Raw genomic sequence first — 17,947 nt, forward strand, 5'->3', positions numbered from 1 at the left:
AACTTTTTAAAATTTTAGAAAGTGACCACTGAACATGAACTATTTTACAAACTAATATTAAATGATTGTATATTTGTATTTTTTTTAACTAAAGATAGAAAATTTTAAACCCCATCTTAAATAAGTATAAAAAAATTATGTTATTCCAACTATAATTCGTTGGCTCGTATATTCATATTCTTCCTTGCATAAACTTCCCATTTTTTTATTCTTCCTTGCATATTGAAGGGGTTTAGTTTTTAAGGTGGTCTTTCATATTAGTTCTTTATATTAAAATAATTTTTAAAATTTTAATTATGTTAATTATGTCTCTAAAATTAATAAAAATATATAAGATCATGTTATTTATCTTTTTTTATTAAAAGATTCATCACGTTGTTAAAAATTAATGTATTAAATTTTTACTATAAAAATATAATTAATATGATTAAAATTATATTATTTTAATGGGTGAGAGAAAAACTACTTTAAAACTTAATTCTAGATTACATGTTGCTAGAGTCTTAAGAATATTTTTTTAATAACATTGCAATTAAAAAAATTTAAGTAAAAATATAAAGCAGATACAAAGTTGTAGTTCTTTTTTACATTAAATATACCAAAAAATTAACACTTTTTATTTTTTATTTTCTTAATTATTTTTTTCGAAACCCTAATATATTTTTATTTTTGATAAATTCTTAAATCCACAATTAATAATAATTTTGGATTTTTTGTACGTTAAAGGAAAAAAACGTTTAATTGTACTTCTTCTCTTATTTATGTATTATTTGTTTGTGTATTAAAGAGAACTTCGAAGACAGCGAAAACAAAAAGAAAAAATTAAGTATATTTTTTTTCTCTAGTATTCTATATTTTTCAAAATTATTCTAATGTTTAGTTATATTGAATTTTATTTTTTATGTTTTTTATTTATGTAAAAATTATTTTAAGATATTAATTTTACGTAAAATATTAAAGATAAAATTAAAAAATAATTTTAATATAAGTAAAAAATATTATAAATAAAATTAAATTAATAAAAATATTAAAAATAAAATTAAACGTTAAATATATGGTTTGTTTGGGTGGGTTTCTAAAAAAAGATCTTTTTTTGAGTTATCTTTTTTTAATAAATCTTATAAAAAAGTAAAAGTAATTTTATGTTTAGATATCTCATGCAAAAAATTTTTTTTATCTATCAATTATATTTGGATATAATAATATAAAAGTACTTATTTATTTATTTATTACATAAAAAATATATTTTTTTAAAAAAAAATCTTTTTAAAAAAGATATAAATTACAGTTTCTAAAAATTTTTTTTTATTATTTTTATTTTTATTATTAAAAATTTATCAAATATATTAAAAAATTAAAAAATTAAATTTTTTTTATCAAAATAATAACGTCCAAATAAGTACATATTATTAAAAAAATAACAAATTTTAAGATAAAACACTATAGTTCACACCAAAAAAAATGTTGAAAAGTTTGATGGACGGTTCTTCTCCTTCATGTTCTGCTTCGATCTGCGCCCTCCTCAATTTCAAGAAATAATCTTCTTCTTCACACAAAAATAAACAAACAAAACCCATTGTAAGCACTTCCTTCTTTCCTTTCCTTTCCTTTCCTTCCAAAAACAAACAACAGACTTCTTTTTTGTAAAACCCCTACCTCCCACTCCAAACACTCTTCTCTCTAAAATTCTTTTTTTCTTTTCTTATGCATTTTTTCATTTTTTCTTTTTGGAATAAAAAAGTAAAAATATATATTTCTTTTCTCTTTTCGTCCCGTTTTCTCTTGTTTAATTTCTCACCATTGATTTATAATTGAAATTTTGGACACTACACTTTATTTGTTCTTCATAAAACTAGGTTCAATGCCTGTGGTTTTGGATCTGTAATGAGTCTCTTCTTTCTTGTTTTACCATTGCTCTCTTATTAAACATGCTTATTGTCTGATGTTGATTTCTTTGCATTTTTTTATTTTTTTTTGTTCTCCCTGATGTGTGTAGTTAATTATCTGGGTGAAGAGAAGGATTTAATTTAACTACATTCCAAGTTGTTGATATGGTAGTTCTTCCAGAAGAGTGAGTTCATGGGTTGAACAAGAATAGAATAATAATGGATAGCTTCAGTGAAGATGAAGAATGTCCATTCTTTGATGCAATATCAGATGGTACTGACACCCCTGAAGCTAATTCAAGTCCTAATAAGGATGTGGTCTTCAATGACTTTGGGTATCAAGTTTGGATTCGGAGTCCCCCTAGTGTTCATGAGCGTAGGATTAATTTTATGAAGTGGATGGGACTCAATAAGGATCAAGTTACTCTCGAGAATTCGGTAGATGTTGATGGTATGGAAGGGGATATAGATATGATGGAAGATAGTAGTCCGAGTGTAACAACAAGTTCTTGTTTCAAGGAGGAGTTTTGTTCGAATCAGCCTTCGGTATCTTGTTTGTCAAGGATGGATTCTTCAGAGGAGTTTAATTTGGTGGAGAACATGCCGTGCCGAGATGGGAGATTGGAGAGTGGAGTGAGGTGGAATCTGGATCCGGTGGGGCTATACAGGGAGAGGAATGATGGTGGAAGAAATGCAGGCTCGGATCAGCGAGATGTAGCCGAGGAATGCGAAGATTCTGAGTACTTCTTTTGTGTTTCTAAGAATTTCCAGCATGGGAAGATATGTAAGGAGTCTAAGGACATAGATGCCTTGAAGCAGAGGTCCAAGAGGAACAATAAGGGTTGGTTCAAAAGATTTGGTTCAATGAGTTGCATGGTTGATAGGCAAGGGGAATCTGATAGCAGAAGACACTATGGCGGATGTGTGTTCTCAGGGTCAAAGAGGATTCAGAAGGTTAAGGTCCGGCAATGCCGGAAGCAAACAAAGGAACTTTCAGCTCTTTACATGGGCCAAGATATTCAAGCACATAGAGGCTCAATCTTGACCATGAAATTCAGCCCTGACGGCCGGTTTCTTGCCAGTGCCGGCGAAGATGGCATTGTGAGATTGTGGAAAGTGGTTGAGGACGAGACATGTAATGAAGTTGACATTCCAGAAGTTGATCCATCCTGCATTTACTTTACAGTGAATAATCTATCTGAATTAACACCTTTATTTCTGGAGAAGGAGAAATTGAGCAAAGTGAAAGGCCTGAATAAAACATCCGATTCGGCTTGCATTATTTTCCCTCCCAAGGTCTTTCGGCTGTTGGAGAAACCATTGCATGAGTTCCATGGTCATGAAGGTGAAATTCTGGATCTCTCTTGGTCAACCAATAATGTGAGTCGATGTCATAATTACAGTTAGTGATTTAAGCATACATTCTGTCATTCTAGTATTGATTAAATGCATGGTAATTGAGTAATTGATTCAGTTCTTTGTCTTAATTTTGATTCAGTGTCTGCTGTCATCTTCAGTTGACAAAACTGTCCGTCTATGGCAAGTGGGACACGACTTCTGCTTGAAAGTTTTTCCACATAGTAACTATGGTATGCTTCGCCGCCTTTCTGTTCTTGTTTTCCAGTTCAAGTTTCTGATGGAACTACCTAGTTTTCTTCATCATTTGGATATGGCTTACTGTTATTGTGTTGTCTGGAAATGCCTTGTAGTGACATGCATACAATTCAATCCTGTGGATGATAATTATTTCATCAGTGGATCTATCGATGGAAAAGTTCGCATCTGGGAAGTTCCTGATTGTCATGTTGTTGATTGGACTGATATCCGGGAAATTGTGACTGCAGTTTGTTATCGGCCGAATGGTCAGGTACAATTTCTTAATTGGTTTAAATCTCTAGAATACAGGATTTTATGGTAGTTAATATCAGGTGACTGATATTCTTTATACAGGGAGGGATTATTGGGTCCATGACAGGCAATTGCCGGTTTTACACTCTATCAGGTATCATATCGATATATTCCTGTGTTTTTTTTCTTTCCTCTAAATGTCAATTAGCTGCATTTGGTTGATCCATGATAATTGTATGGGGTGTGTGGAATTTGCATTTCAAAATTGTTTGATGCTTGGTGATTGTTATTCTGAAGAGTAATAAAAGAGCATAGTTTTCTTTACTCTATTGCTGCACAAGTTAGGTGCCTGATTTTCATATTTGTTTCGTGAGTTGTATTTTCTGCATGGACTTGATAGATGGTCATTGTGATTGCATTTTGCTTTGGACTGTTATTTGTTGTATACTTTCCAAATCCTCATGACTAGAACTTTTAGTAGGATAAACTTACTTAGTGCTTATTTTGAAAAAGGTAATTTTGGGTGTGACCCTTATTTGGACCTTACATAACGAGAAATGCTTTGAATCGGGCTGCTCCCTTCCCCCCTAATCAAGCTGTTTTGAACCTAAAATAAAGCTAATTCAAAAACTTAATCTTAGATCCATGAAGTATTGGTCCTTACTCCTTAGATCATGTGCTCCATTACATGCTTTGAATTGAAATAGATCATGTCATCTGTAGTTAATTGGCTACCTATATTGTATGTATGGATAAATTCTCGCAGTCATTTTATTTCATGAATTTTCTATATATTTTATGGTCTATATATTTTTTAATTGACAGGATGTGAGGCTTATGAGAAGAGGATATAATGTTATTTTTTGTGCCTTAAAATACTAGTATAGTACTAAAGCTTCAAGGATTTGGCCAATTTTAAGGGCTGGGTTCTTGTTCCTGCTTATTTTTCTCTTATTTTTATTTTTATTTAATTTTTTACCAGAGAATCACTTACAGTTAGATTCCCAGTTATGCTTGCTTGGTAAAAAGAAACTTCCTTGCAGAGGAATAACTGGTTTTCAGGTACTTCCGTTTACTTCTGATTTTTCTGCCAATGAGTCCTTTGTCTTTTCTCCCTTGAAACTCCTTTTTCTCTAATATTAACTGTTATGTTATTAATTTCAGTTTCTTCCACAAGATTCTAACAAAGTTATGGTTACTTGTGCTGATTCAAAAGTCAGAATCCTTGATGGGCTTAATGTGGTTAGTAAATACGAAGGTACGTTCCTACATTTCTTAAGAACTTTCATAGATCTCAACAGCATACCTTAATTATTGAAAGATCATCTTCATATTCATGTTCTCATTCTGTTTATTGTTTGTGTACTAAGGAAATTTTATATTTTGCTTTTAGGCCTTAGTGCAGCGGGACAAATGTCTGCGTCTGTTACTTCGGATGGGAAGCATATTTTGTCGGCATGCGAAGACTCTAATGTATATCTGTGGAATGTTTCTGACAATGAGTCTAGCTCCACGAAAGCGAAGAAGATTAAGTCCTGCGAGCGATTCTTTTCGAATGCATCGGTCGCAGTACCTTGGTGTGGTTTTGAAAGTGCTCGCCAATTAGATTTCTTCGCCAAGGGGTCACCACAAGCAATGTGTCTCAACCCTGCCGCTTCATTTTCTCTAAGTCGAGATATCTCCTCGGAGTCTCTTCCCAAGGGATCTGCGACTTGGCCTGAGGAGAAGCTTCCTATTTCAACCCCCAAGGCTAAAATATCATCAATTCATAAATCCGCATACAAGTTCTTGAAATCTTCTTGCAAGTGCACATCCAATTGTCACGCATGGGGTCTGGTTATTTTGACAGCCGGCTGGGATGGCCGGATAAAATCGTTCCACAATTACGGGTTGCCAGTACTAGTTTAAGTCGAAACCACTCTTCCTATATTGAATGACATAATCACGATTCCATGGCCTTGCTCGGGCAAATTTTAATTACATGCTGCTGAAGTTCTTGGAGACACAGTGATGTAACAGCAGCATCAGTAACTGTGCAGGTTGAGGTCAGACCTAACCCGTTTCAGGGGGCCCCGTTTCGGATTTCAGGTGATTCAGATCACATATCGGTTGCTGACATGTGGCGGCATTAATGTGATTCAAAGTTCTGATATAATCCTGGTAGAAAAATCCACAAGTGGACATGTTTTGCTTGTCTTGACACTCAATCTTGATTTGCCTTTTCTTGCACAAGAATAAGGTGGCCCTCAAGAAAGATGCAAAGTCATGTTTTAGGACTTGGAATAGGGCCTATGAGATATTATCAACTATCATCTTCATCATCATCATAACGCATTGATTGAGTGAGTGGGACCTTTGGAAAATGCTCTTCTTTTTCTTGAATCGGATCATGGGGAGAGAGATTGATTCAAGAGCTGGTGGCTGGAGTTTGTTACTCAAGATAGAAATGGTGGTGAGGGGATGCTTTTCGGTTTCATCATTGGCCGCAATAACTAATTAAAAATCTCCTTGTCTGCCAATCATGCTATCAAGCTCGTGGTAGGGGCCATGAAAGCTTATGGTTGGAATTGATATGAAGATGATGATGATGATTGGGACAGTCATTTTGTGATTCTTGAAGATGTTCCTTTTATTTTTTGGATGATGATGTTACTTCACATTCCACAAATACAAACTAGTCTTAGTCTATAGCTCACTGCACTCATATTTATGCTAACAATGTCATTGACTCATAGCTCACATAAATTTTGATTAGTTGAGAAATTACAACATCTTATATCCTCACTAATTTAATTTTCTACTCTTGATCATTTGTGCCCAGATTTCTAAATTTTGTAATTTACTTGTGTATGTATCTATTTTGTAATTTCCATAAATGCATAAGAAAAAACAATATATGAATTTAATATAAAGTGGATTAGCCCATTATAAGTTTCTTTATATATTAATTTTTGTTGAATTAAAAACGCGTGGAATCGCACTTTTGAGGAACATTAATTTTTGTCCACACAATGATTTGTGGTGTACACTGTTTCAGGTCAATTGTCTCTAACTAGTAACTATAGCTAACAGAGTAGTCAGAGACCGAATCTTTGAATAATATCTTGAGGAAATTACCCTTTCTAATTTTTTCAAGTTTTTTTTTCTACAAAAAAAGAGTTAAAAATTGAAACAAAACTTGACAAACTTGGTTGATGCAAAATTCAAGTTAAATATTTAATTCGTATTTTGAAACTTCACTAAATAGCTCTTGCATAAAGTTTAGTTTGTTTGGGTAACATTTAAGAGTAACTAAAAGTTTATCATTTTGAACTAGAAAAACAAGTTATAAGCATAACTAACTTGTTTTGAAGCTTATGGTATATGTAGAATATGATTATTCTAGAATTATTATCATGTTACAAAATTAACACAAAATATTAAATATTAAATAATAAAAAAGTGATTTAACCGGTTGAATTCCTGTGTATGCCAACTTAGCTTGCTATCCCTTAAATCCTATTATCATAATGTGCGTTTTTTAAACAACCTAAACAAAATAGATTATGTTAAAAGAACTTTTAGCAAAGCATATTTAGAGAAAAAAAAATAACTTCTTTCAACAGAAAGTACATAAACATAAATTAACTTTAACATGCTTATTATATAAAAGAGTTATACAAATAAACTAGTTTTAAACTTACAAATTCTCAAATCATACTTTAGATCTACTCCTCTGTTTCTATTCTACATTAAAAAATAATTATTGTACAAGATAGATGGAGAAATATATTTAGTATAGTTAGAAGAGTAGTTTAGCATCGCTGAAAGTTGCAACAATGCATTAACTTTTGGACCAGGAATTATTCAGAAAATATAATATGATCTTAGAGAATATGGCAACTTCACGTGTCCAACGAGGTATATATATATATAGTGATGAATTAGTGCACAGAAGAGGGGATGCATTATTGTTCTGCTTCTGCTTGAACTTAAAATCAATACTCTAAACTATATACTTTAAGCGATACACATTGACATGTACAAGCAATATAATACAAGTTCTATTATTAAATTTTGGGAAGGTGGGATATTCATATATATGCAGTTTATTTTATCTACAATTTAACATAACAAAAGAGATTATATAGTAAATGTAAAATGGGAAAAAATAATCATGGAAGAATTCGAGAGAACGGGAGAGAGGAGAGAGCACTTTTGAGAACGTTTCTATAGAGAAATTGCATGCGTTAGTGCATGAATGAGGTCCAATATTGCTTGAATAATGTAGGCCTTAAACTAAAATTGTTTGTTGTAAAGTATTTAGACTGATCTCTCAAATTTGTGTAAAATCATATTGCAAAATTGATATGAAAGAATACGAAAGCTTAGAATGATGTTTAGATATGATATATGATTCAATTATTTCTATTTATAGGAATTTCAAAATTTATATCTATTACAATTTAAGTGAAAATGTAAAATTTTATCAAAATTAACTGTTGCAGGTTTCCGGTCAAAGAAATTAAACAATTAACTTTTCAAATAAAACTTTACTAAGGAATTGATTCTTGTATCTGAGAATTGCTTGGTTCCAATAAAAAAAAGTTCAATAATCGATTTTCTAATAGAATAATGAATTCTTTCTTTTGTTTTGGCATTTCTCATGTTTTAAATATTTAGACTATTTTTTTCAAAAGCCTTTGATGGAAAGTCATTTTAAACTTGTTTTAGGGAAAACAATATATATCTTTGAAGAGTTTTAACAAAAGAGAGAGGCACTTATGATTTTGATTCTTAAAAAAAATACCACGTAAGTTCTAAAATACTAAATATTTTTTAAACAATTATATTATATGTTTAAAATAGATAATTACTAATCATCCACACACATATATATATATATATATATATATATATATATATATATATATAATTAAGTTAGATTTAGATTTGAAAGTACTTGTAATAATAGTTTAACTTATTTGCTGAAATAATAGTTTATCCGATGTTTTTGTTTGGACAATAGTGGAAAGTACTTGTAAAGAACTTTTGATACTTAAGTTAGTAAACATTTAAAGCAGATTTTAAATAAAATTGGATTAATAAAAATATTTGAGTATTAGAATATTTATAAAATAACAATGTAAAATTTAGTCTTTTTTAGAGATAACTTCTAAAAATTATTAATGATTATTTTCTTGTAAAATAAAAAATTACCTCATATTTTAAATTGATTACCACCTGGTTGATGATAATCGAAATAGTGGGAAGCATTTGACTTGCTCCTCAAGTTGGAGTTGGATACAAGTTTTAAGGACCCGTATCTAAGTCGACCTGACCCATATGGTTAGATTAGATAGACTAAAATTTAGTTTGATAAAATTTTTATTTTTTAAAAATAATTTATAAAAATTAATTTTTAAAAGTTAGTTTTTAAGAGTTGTAGTATTTGTGTTTAGTAAATTAAATTAAAAATAATTTTTGATAAGTATAAATAATAATAAATGTATTTAGTAAAATAATTTTTAAAATTTAAAAATATTATAATAAATATTAATGTAAAAATTAAATTTAAATATTAATTAATGTATAAAATTATATTAGGCTTTTAAAATTTTGATATGTGTAAAATTTACTTTGGTATATATATAATTTTAAAATATATAATATATAAAATAATTAATAATATTATATTATTCTTAAATTTTTATTTTAATTAATATTATGTATCATATGTGTGATAATAATTATATAAATTTTAAAATTTATTTTATTTATTAAATTTTAATAATTATAAAGACGGATTAGGTTGAATTTTTCACTCTTGGCAAAATAGAAAATACCGGGCTCCCTAAACCTTCTCTTATAAAAATTGTTTATTAAGTTCAACAAATGTCTTCTTAGTTCTTACTGTAAAACACTTTTGTAAAGAATTATTCAAATAATTAAAAGTTAAAACCCTAAATAAATCCTTTTCCCTCACAGAGAAAACCCCATCGGTCCCTGGCGGTAACACACCTCCCCCACACGAGCTGCACTCTCTTTCTCTCTCGTCGCCGCCGCCCTTCTACTTCTCTCTCGCCGGTATACTCCATTATCTCGTCCAATACGATATACCGCGATTCCTTCGGTGATTGGATGGGTTCATATTCTCGGGGACGCGATTTCTTGTTCTGCCAATTGTGTGGCACCATGCTCACTATCCCTTTCAGGGCTTCGGATAAACACGCTCACTGCCCTTTGTGCAAGGCTAAGCGAAACCTCAAACGTAAGCAACCCCTTTCTCTCTCTCTGTAAATTAATCTAGCATACCTAATTTTCATATTCGGTGCAATTGCTTTGTTTCAGAGTGTTCACTAGAAATTTAGAATCAAGTATGCTTATGCAAACTGTGGTAATTTTGATACACTGCATATTGGCTCTGATAATTATCAAGGTCACCTGTTCAAGCCACTGATATAGGCTTGGTTTGTTAAAGTTTTTTTGAAAAGATGTGCTTTTCAAAAGCACTTGGTTTTAGGTTTGTCAAATAAAAAGCTTATGTAATTATGTTTGCAGTTTTTAAAAGCCAGCGTACTTTTGAAAGCACGTAAGGGAAGCTTTTCAAAGTTGGTGCTTATTAAAATTAAAAGTTCTAATATAATATCGTACATTAATTAATATTCAAATTTAATTCTTACATTAATGTTTATTATAGAATTTTTAAATTTTAAAAGTTATTTTACTAAAGACACTTGTTGCTTATGCTTATTAAAAATCATTTATAGTTTAATTTACCAAATACAGATGTTACAGCTTTTAGAAGCTAATTTTTATAAGCTACTTTTGAAAAGTAAAAGTTTTACCAAACTAAGTCGCAATTAACAGGTTAGGCTAGGCTAGGCTGCTTATATTACACCTTTGGATGTAGCCTTTCTTTGGACCCTGTGTTAATGCGAGACAATTGTGCATTGAGCATTGGCTCTGATTTTTTGCTACTAGAAGTAAAAATTTATGTTTCTTTCTAGAGTTATGTTAGTAGGTTCACACTAAACAGAACCACACTTTGTCCGATGGTAAATGAGATGTAAGTTGACGCAGTGCCACACGGCTTTTCTACTAGGTGGAATTGGGTGCATAAAATGCCGTTACGTCCTATCATGTATTGTGTCTCTTGTTTGTAGTGAGATCATTTACACTTAACAGAATTCTATGTTTCTGAGCCAATGTTCTGTGCAATGTGTTTCTTGTTTGCTTAGCTCTTATTTTATTTGTGGCTATCTCTATGGTTGTTCGTCATATTCTGTGTAAGAGATTTAGGTTAGTGATTCGCTTATTGCAATCAGCCTGTTCATTGTATGTGCTTGTTGGCTTGCAGTAAAATGGTCGCCATTACAAATGTTTTCTATGTACCCTTTTTGCTATTTTGAAATCTTTTATATTAACAAGGTGTATCATAAGATAGTAAAGAGTATAGTATTTTTTTTGGGTTCTGTATCATGTCTAAGGCCATCAAAACACAAAATATGAGAGTCACTTTTCTGTAGTGCTAGTGTGCTCTGGATATTTAAAATTTATAGTTGAGTGGTGTATGTTGAAGCCAATGTGATACGTGCTTCAAATGTTCGTGATATGAAGACTTCAAACATTATTTAGAAGTTATTAGTATATATTTTTAAAATGTTCAATTTAATTTGATATATTTTAATTTTGTTTATGTAGTTACTAGATTGGGCTTTATGTTTGTGGGTTTAGGGTTTTCTTTGTTTTAACCTAATAAGATGTTATAAATATCTCATAAACTATTGACCTTTTGTAGTCGTAATATTGAGTGATTATAGGTGCCAAAGCACTTTTTTTTTTGGTTTCGTGATGAAACCATAGTGTGGACAAGTGAGGTTGAGTGAGTCTCTCTTTTGTTGCACGGGGAATTGGATAGAAGGTTGAGGAGTCTCTTCGATTCAATTCCCAAACTATGATGCGGACAAGTTAGGTTGAGGAGTCCCTTTCTTGCTGCGTCAAAGAAATTGGGTAGAAAGTACAGTGATTCTCTTTGTATTCCATTTCAACCTATCTCTTTTATTTTCTATTTCAATTTCAATTTATCTTTTTTAATCAATTTCAAGTAATGTCTTTTTGTTTATTATAACAAGGGATCTTATATCTATCTGGCTATATCACTTTCCTTTCTTGTTCTTGCATATAGATATACCAATATGCAAATATTATTTTACATCTGTTGACTATTTATGCATCCTAATTGAATGTCTTTATCTTCAGATATTCGCGGAAAGGAAATAAGTTACAAAATTTCTGCTGAGGTACGCTTTAAATTGGCAGCTGGTCTCATCTGTTCACAGATTTTTCAAATGGAATATTTCTTGTCTAAAATATGACACAGTATATGCTCTCGTAATTGGATGCAGAGCCTAGTTTGAATAGTATATGCTCAAATCAATAACCTTTATATTTTGAAAACTGAAAATGTCCACCTAAAACCATCACTTGACAGATATGAACCATAAATCCATGATATGGTGATGCTTATCTTTTAAGTATATGCTAGTAAATGAAGGGTTGTATAGCTTTTTCTTTTTGTTTCTTCCTGGGTGGGAATTGATGAAAGATCACCATTGTAGGAGTTTGAATAAGTGTGAACTTTTTGGCACGTGTTTCTTATCTGGTATTGGTCTTTGACAGGATATAAGAAGAGAACTTGGAATCAATATAATCGAGGAACAGAAGGTGCAATTGTCTAAGGTAATGCATCCTGCAATAAGTCTAAAGGTCATCATCATCAAGCAGGTATTTGCTTTGTATTAATGATCTATTCTATTGACAGGTCAACAAGAAATGTGATAAATGTGGTCATGATGAAGCTACCTTCTATACCAGACAGGTAAATTTTTAGTTATGCTGTATAATGAAAGATTTGCCAGTTTAATTTTGAAGGCTATATTATATATTTGTATTCCTAGTTTATTTATGTGAAATTCTGGTAATCTTCAGATGAGATCAGCAGATGAAGGGCAAACCACTTTCTACACATGTCTCGGTTGCGGCTTTCAGTTTCAAGAGAACTAGGTGGGCATAATGTATTTATGTATTGCATGCATCTTTTTTTTTTTTTGTGAGAGAGCGCATTTAAATTGCAAGTTATGAAGTTCTTTGTACCATGAAAGATGTCTTCAACATTCTAAATACTGACATAGTGGTATTAAAAATAGAAAGGAAGAATTTTATTGTTTTTAATATACTTTAGATCTTTTAGCTGTGTTATTTTGTTGCATAATGCAAGGACACTTCTGTTAGTCTTGTAGTATGCCAGTTATCTATAGGTTATGTACTGATAAAAATTCCATTGTATTCATATTAATTAAGGCTGTTCAATTTTTCAGAGATGTCATTTCATTGAGTGTAGTACATTTGTTTTACTACATTTAGGAATTCCTTGACATGTTTGTGAAATTGTGATCCTGAGTTTCATAGTTGATACTTTAAAAAAAATAAAAAATATTTGAATTTTTATTCATTTAAGCATTAAAAAGATAATTAGAAGATGAATTAGAACTCTCAATCATTGCTTTGTCCTATTTATTGACTAAAGTAATGAGTTTATGACATAATTGTAGTTCAACAATGATGTCTGCTACTGAACTTTTCTATTTTATTTTTGGCCATATGCCACTAAATCTTTAAGAGGAGGAAATCGAAAGTATTTTTTAGGAGTTAAGGTATTGAAGTTTTATACCAAGGTAAAATGCAACAAAACCAAATAAACGTATGCATCCAAATAATGCTGAGTTCTTATTTTTTGTCCAAATAATGTTCCACCTTGTGCCGGGGGTAACTTTGATGTGCACCATGTCCATCTAGATATTGTTTTTTAAAATAATATAAAATAAAATAAAATAAAAAGAAAAAAGCAAAGAAAAAAACAAGAGAAAATCCATGCATGATTAACATCTCTTGCAGCTCGTGTTTAGATTTTGTCTCTAAAACAAAAACAGACAAAAAAACACAAATAGATAGATGAATATTTTTTTTTCTCATTTTTCGAAAACACAGAAAATAGAAGAATTTTCTTTTTTTTTTTTTTTTCTAGGGCAGAAAACTTTCTCCCTGCTCTATCTTTGGAACCAAATGAGTTTTGTGTTTACTATCATGTATTTTTGTTTGAGACAGAATCGAAACACAACCATAACATACATAGGGGAAAAGAATCACATAAAGGAACGCATTCGAGGTCTGGTTATAGACTGTGCCCCATCCACATATATGGTTGTTCCTGTCATGTAGCGGGAACCATCACTTATCAGGTATATCACCGTTGAGGCGAGATCATTCTTAGCATCGAGCCATCTCTCGAGTGGCGCTGCCTCCTTCACAAACTTCTCCGCCCTTTCCCTACCAACTGATAATGGGAATTCATCTTGCAAGTGCAAGCCGCGCACAATGCCATTAACTCTGATATTGTACTTGCCTATCTCCATAGCTGAAGCCTAAAGGAAATTTATTTGACACAAAAGTTCAACTTAAAATGATAATGATGTTATTCATTAGATGATATGAAACTAGATGTTCTCTTCAATTATGATTCAGAAAAAATATATATTGGAACAACTACACAGAGCATGGTTTAATATGAAAAATAATCTGGCGGTTACTCTCTCGGTCTCTCCATCTACAATTATAGATCACTTTTCACAAAATCACATTCATTAAGAAATCATTAACTTGTAAAGTATTTAAAGTATTTAGACTACTTTAATTTTGAAGCTACCATAATTAATAATAACGATATAAGTGGAAAAAGCACTATAAAACATCCTTAAAGGCTTAAACAGTAAACAAATCAAGCACAGAATACAACTAGTATGTGTTCTAGATGTACGCTTACTTCTAGTTATAGTCCAGCATGGAAAACTCATAGCAATTACAAAGAAACAGCAGGGAAGGTCCACTTTGTTATTCAACTAACTGAAAATTGTTAGTCAGCTGAAAGCATTCCTAGGTTGAATGAAATCAACCAGTCAAGTCAAACAATAATATTCCTCTTTTTTGTTTCTTGAGAACTAATTGTATTCACACAATCACTCTCTTTTAAAATAAATAAAGAAAATCTTTTGTGAATATCATGACCTCAGTCAAATCAAAATTGACCTTTTCTTGCCACTATCCTGCTTGCTTTTCCATTTTCAATCACATGCTTTCAGTCTTCAATTGATCTCAACAACCAATAATTTTCCAATCCACTTACCAACTAGGGTATCATTTCTAGGTAAGTTCAGAGTAAAAGTAGTTCACAACTATTCAAACGGATTAAAAGGAGAAATAAAGCTTTTGATAGATAAACAAAAATTTTAATGAGGAAAATGAAAAAAATGGAAACACACTAAAGTGGTTAAAAATAAGTATTTGATGTAATTTGCCCCTTTAACAAGGAAGAAGATTTTCCTTAGGGGTGGCGTGTATGTAGCAGGTTTCACGGTCAACCCTCTCCCTACCGAAAGGTGAACTCAGATAGGGGCTAAGGATTAGTCGTTAGCTCCTGGCCAACTGATACCCGAAGGTTTACTCCTAGTGGCCTAAAGAAAAAGAAGTGTTTCATGTAGTTTGCCCCTTCAATGAGGGGGATTTCATGCTCCTCCATTTTCCCTTGGATGCCCCCCTTTAATTTCATTATCCTTCTCAAAATTCCCATTTTAATTAGTCATTTTCTAACTTGCCACAGATGCATATGATCCATTTTCCTCTTATCTCCTGAGCAATTCATTTACTTCGTTGAAATAAAACAAGGACAGCTAAAATGCAAATACTTCGATCAAAACCAGGGGAAGAAGTACAGAAGTTGACTAACTAAGCAGAAAGAGATTATACAATAGATATAATATTCATGTGTATTGTCGAATCAGCCGCAAAGACAAAACAAGTTTTCGCCACAAGAAGATAGGCAAAAAGCTTATCTTCCACTGAAGTCAACAGAAGTTAGCAGTATCAAACTCTCAACCTAGAAACTCCATACTTGACCCCAAAACAACCTAGGTTTTTTCCCATTGGATGGGGTAAGAAAAATAGAACAAACAATCTGGTTATCTTGTGTCTTGAATCTAATTCAACCGATTCAATCTGGTTTTTTTCCCATTGTTTATCAGCTATGTAAAGCAATAACATGAAAATGGAATATTGGAATCAGAAAGTCATGGAAAACTTCCCATACTCCCAGAGTTCCATTTCTTATACTAAATTTAAATGCACCAAACAAGCCAATTTGCACATAAACCATTTCCAGCCATGTATTTAACCAAACAATTGCAAAAATGAAGGCCACATAAACTGCAATTTCATGGCTAAATCATCAATGCAGACCGCAATATACAAGCACTAAGATAGTTATGTTTAGTATCAGAACAAAAAGGTGCCATAGATAATTTTCTTACCCTTACTAATTGCTGTACTCCAGCCATGGTGGCAGCACCCGCAGCAGCACCGGGGTAAAGCCCTCTTTCAGAGCCATTTATCGATGTCAAGAACACAATAGAGCCCCCTGTCTTGGAGGCCCGCATCCGTTGACCAACAGCCTTCAACAGAAACCAAGCAGCCATGAAATTCACCTTTGCTATTCTCTTAAACTCGCTCTCAGATAATTCTAGAGGATCTTGCATCTTCCCTGTTCTCAAATCATTAGAATCCAATTTCAGTTTATCCACTAATGTAACACCTCATCATGCACCTTACACTAAAAATCAAATCAAATCAAACGAAACCATGTTTCCGAACGCAATTCGCTACTTTCTGCGATTAAATTACATTATTGAAAAGAGAATTGAAGAGTTTGCGTACCTTCATAAGTGTAAGAGTTTACAAAAGCGTCCAAGGTTCCCAAAATATGGCATGCCTTATCAACAGCATCATGAAAAAGCGATTCCCTATCATCCTCCAAGTCCAATCCAACCACATCAACCTTGGGATGAGAATCCCCTAAGGAAAGGGAACCGTTGATTTGGTTAGCAAGGGTTCGAAGGATGGGCTCGTTCCCCAGCAATACCAACCTGCATCCTTGTTTGGCTAAGTGAAAAGCAATGCCGCTCGAAACGACGTCGCCGTTGGAAGTGAGAAGGACTCGCTTGTTTGAAGAGTTTGCCATTCCTTTCTTAATTTCAGCTCTAAAGGCTCATGGAACTTGAGGCGAGGGTACGTCAAGTGCTCATTTTTATATTTCGAAAACAGAATCTGCGCCTGCTGTCCCCATCAACCCCTTTGCCTGCTTTTAAAATCATTGCGGAAGTTGACGAACCTAATATCGATTTATTAACCCAATCATATATGTTTTTTAAACCAACTTCCATCCAATCCAACGCTGGAATCTGTAATAAAATAAATTCATTATTTTCTTGACGTTGACATAAGTAATAATAAAAAATCGGTAAACTTTTTTTTTTTTCAGAAGTTTGCGGAAGTCTCTAAATGAATTTAATTGTGATATATATATTTTTTTAAGTTAGGAGTGAAACTCGAATTTCCGACTTATAAGTGAGTATGGAGAGATTATGTCATTTGAAATGTAACTTATTGGCTAATTGTGATATATTTTAGGAAACATTTCAAATGCACCGGAGAGCACCGGTGCACCAGTTGTTTTAACCGTTGATTTTAATTAATATATATTATATATATTTTTATAATTTAGATCAACGGTTAAAACAACTGGTGCACCGGTACTCCCGGTGTACTTGAAATATTTCCTATATTTTATACATGTATTCAATTAGATGATATATCAAAAAAATAATTATCTTTTACATTGATAGTAAAATTGCCCATTTAAAAGAACGATTGTGATCAAACAAGTGTATTGTTACAGATGCAACTCACGGATTCCACATTCGGAAGGGTCTTCGAACCTAGTTATCCGGGTCCGGCCCGATTTGCCCTTCTAGAAGGTTTGGAACTGACCCACTAGAGCTTCTAATCAACAATCAAATTCAAATACCTCTCTTATCTTAACCAAATAAGATAAGATAAGATAATTACCGCCACCTATATAAAAGGGAGTCTCAGACCCCTCAGGTACATCATTCACTCTACATATCCTATACCTCTTAGATCCATTCTGACTTGAGCGTCGGAGTGTCTTTGTAGCCACCACCCCCCATTGCTTTAGTCAGATAATCCGGCATCCAACTCGACCCGCAAGTTCTCGATCCATCTCTCAACCCGTACCAGAGACATCTTGTATATTTATAAAATAT

General features: G+C 32.2%; 3 protein-coding genes across 3 annotated transcripts; 2 read left to right on the top strand and 1 right to left on the bottom strand.

Annotated features, from left to right (window-relative positions):
- The first annotated feature begins 1,477 nt into the window (after positions 1-1,477).
- LOC130932721 (uncharacterized) lies at positions 1,478-6,584 on the top strand. The gene is made up of 8 exons (XM_057862129.1): positions 1,478-1,578; positions 1,997-3,266; positions 3,385-3,475; positions 3,596-3,753; positions 3,837-3,888; positions 4,717-4,796; positions 4,899-4,992; positions 5,128-6,584. The coding sequence occupies exons 2-8, from the start codon at positions 2,106-2,108 to the stop codon at positions 5,640-5,642; spliced, it is 2,151 nt and encodes a 716-aa protein (XP_057718112.1). The 5' UTR covers positions 1,478-1,578; positions 1,997-2,105; the 3' UTR covers positions 5,643-6,584.
- Positions 6,585-9,640: 3,056 nt separating this feature from the next.
- On the top strand, positions 9,641-13,096 carry LOC130935764 (uncharacterized). Its single transcript, XM_057865649.1, has 5 exons — positions 9,641-9,984; positions 11,976-12,016; positions 12,396-12,455; positions 12,538-12,594; positions 12,705-13,096. Exons 1-5 carry the CDS (start codon positions 9,855-9,857, stop codon positions 12,777-12,779), a joined length of 363 nt encoding a protein of 120 aa, XP_057721632.1. The 5' UTR covers positions 9,641-9,854; the 3' UTR covers positions 12,780-13,096.
- Positions 13,097-13,471: 375 nt separating this feature from the next.
- On the bottom strand, positions 13,472-16,962 carry LOC130935978 (uncharacterized). Its single transcript, XM_057865927.1, has 3 exons — positions 16,539-16,962; positions 16,136-16,365; positions 13,472-14,197 (listed from the first exon to the last, which is right to left on the bottom strand). Exons 1-3 carry the CDS (start codon positions 16,840-16,842, stop codon positions 13,919-13,921), a joined length of 813 nt encoding a protein of 270 aa, XP_057721910.1. The 5' UTR covers positions 16,843-16,962; the 3' UTR covers positions 13,472-13,918.
- Between the last annotated feature and the right edge of the window lie 985 nt (positions 16,963-17,947).

This window comes from Arachis stenosperma, chromosome 6 (genome assembly GCF_014773155.1).
Source record: "Arachis stenosperma cultivar V10309 chromosome 6, arast.V10309.gnm1.PFL2, whole genome shotgun sequence".
NCBI classification, from domain to species: Eukaryota; Viridiplantae; Streptophyta; class Magnoliopsida; order Fabales; family Fabaceae; genus Arachis; species Arachis stenosperma.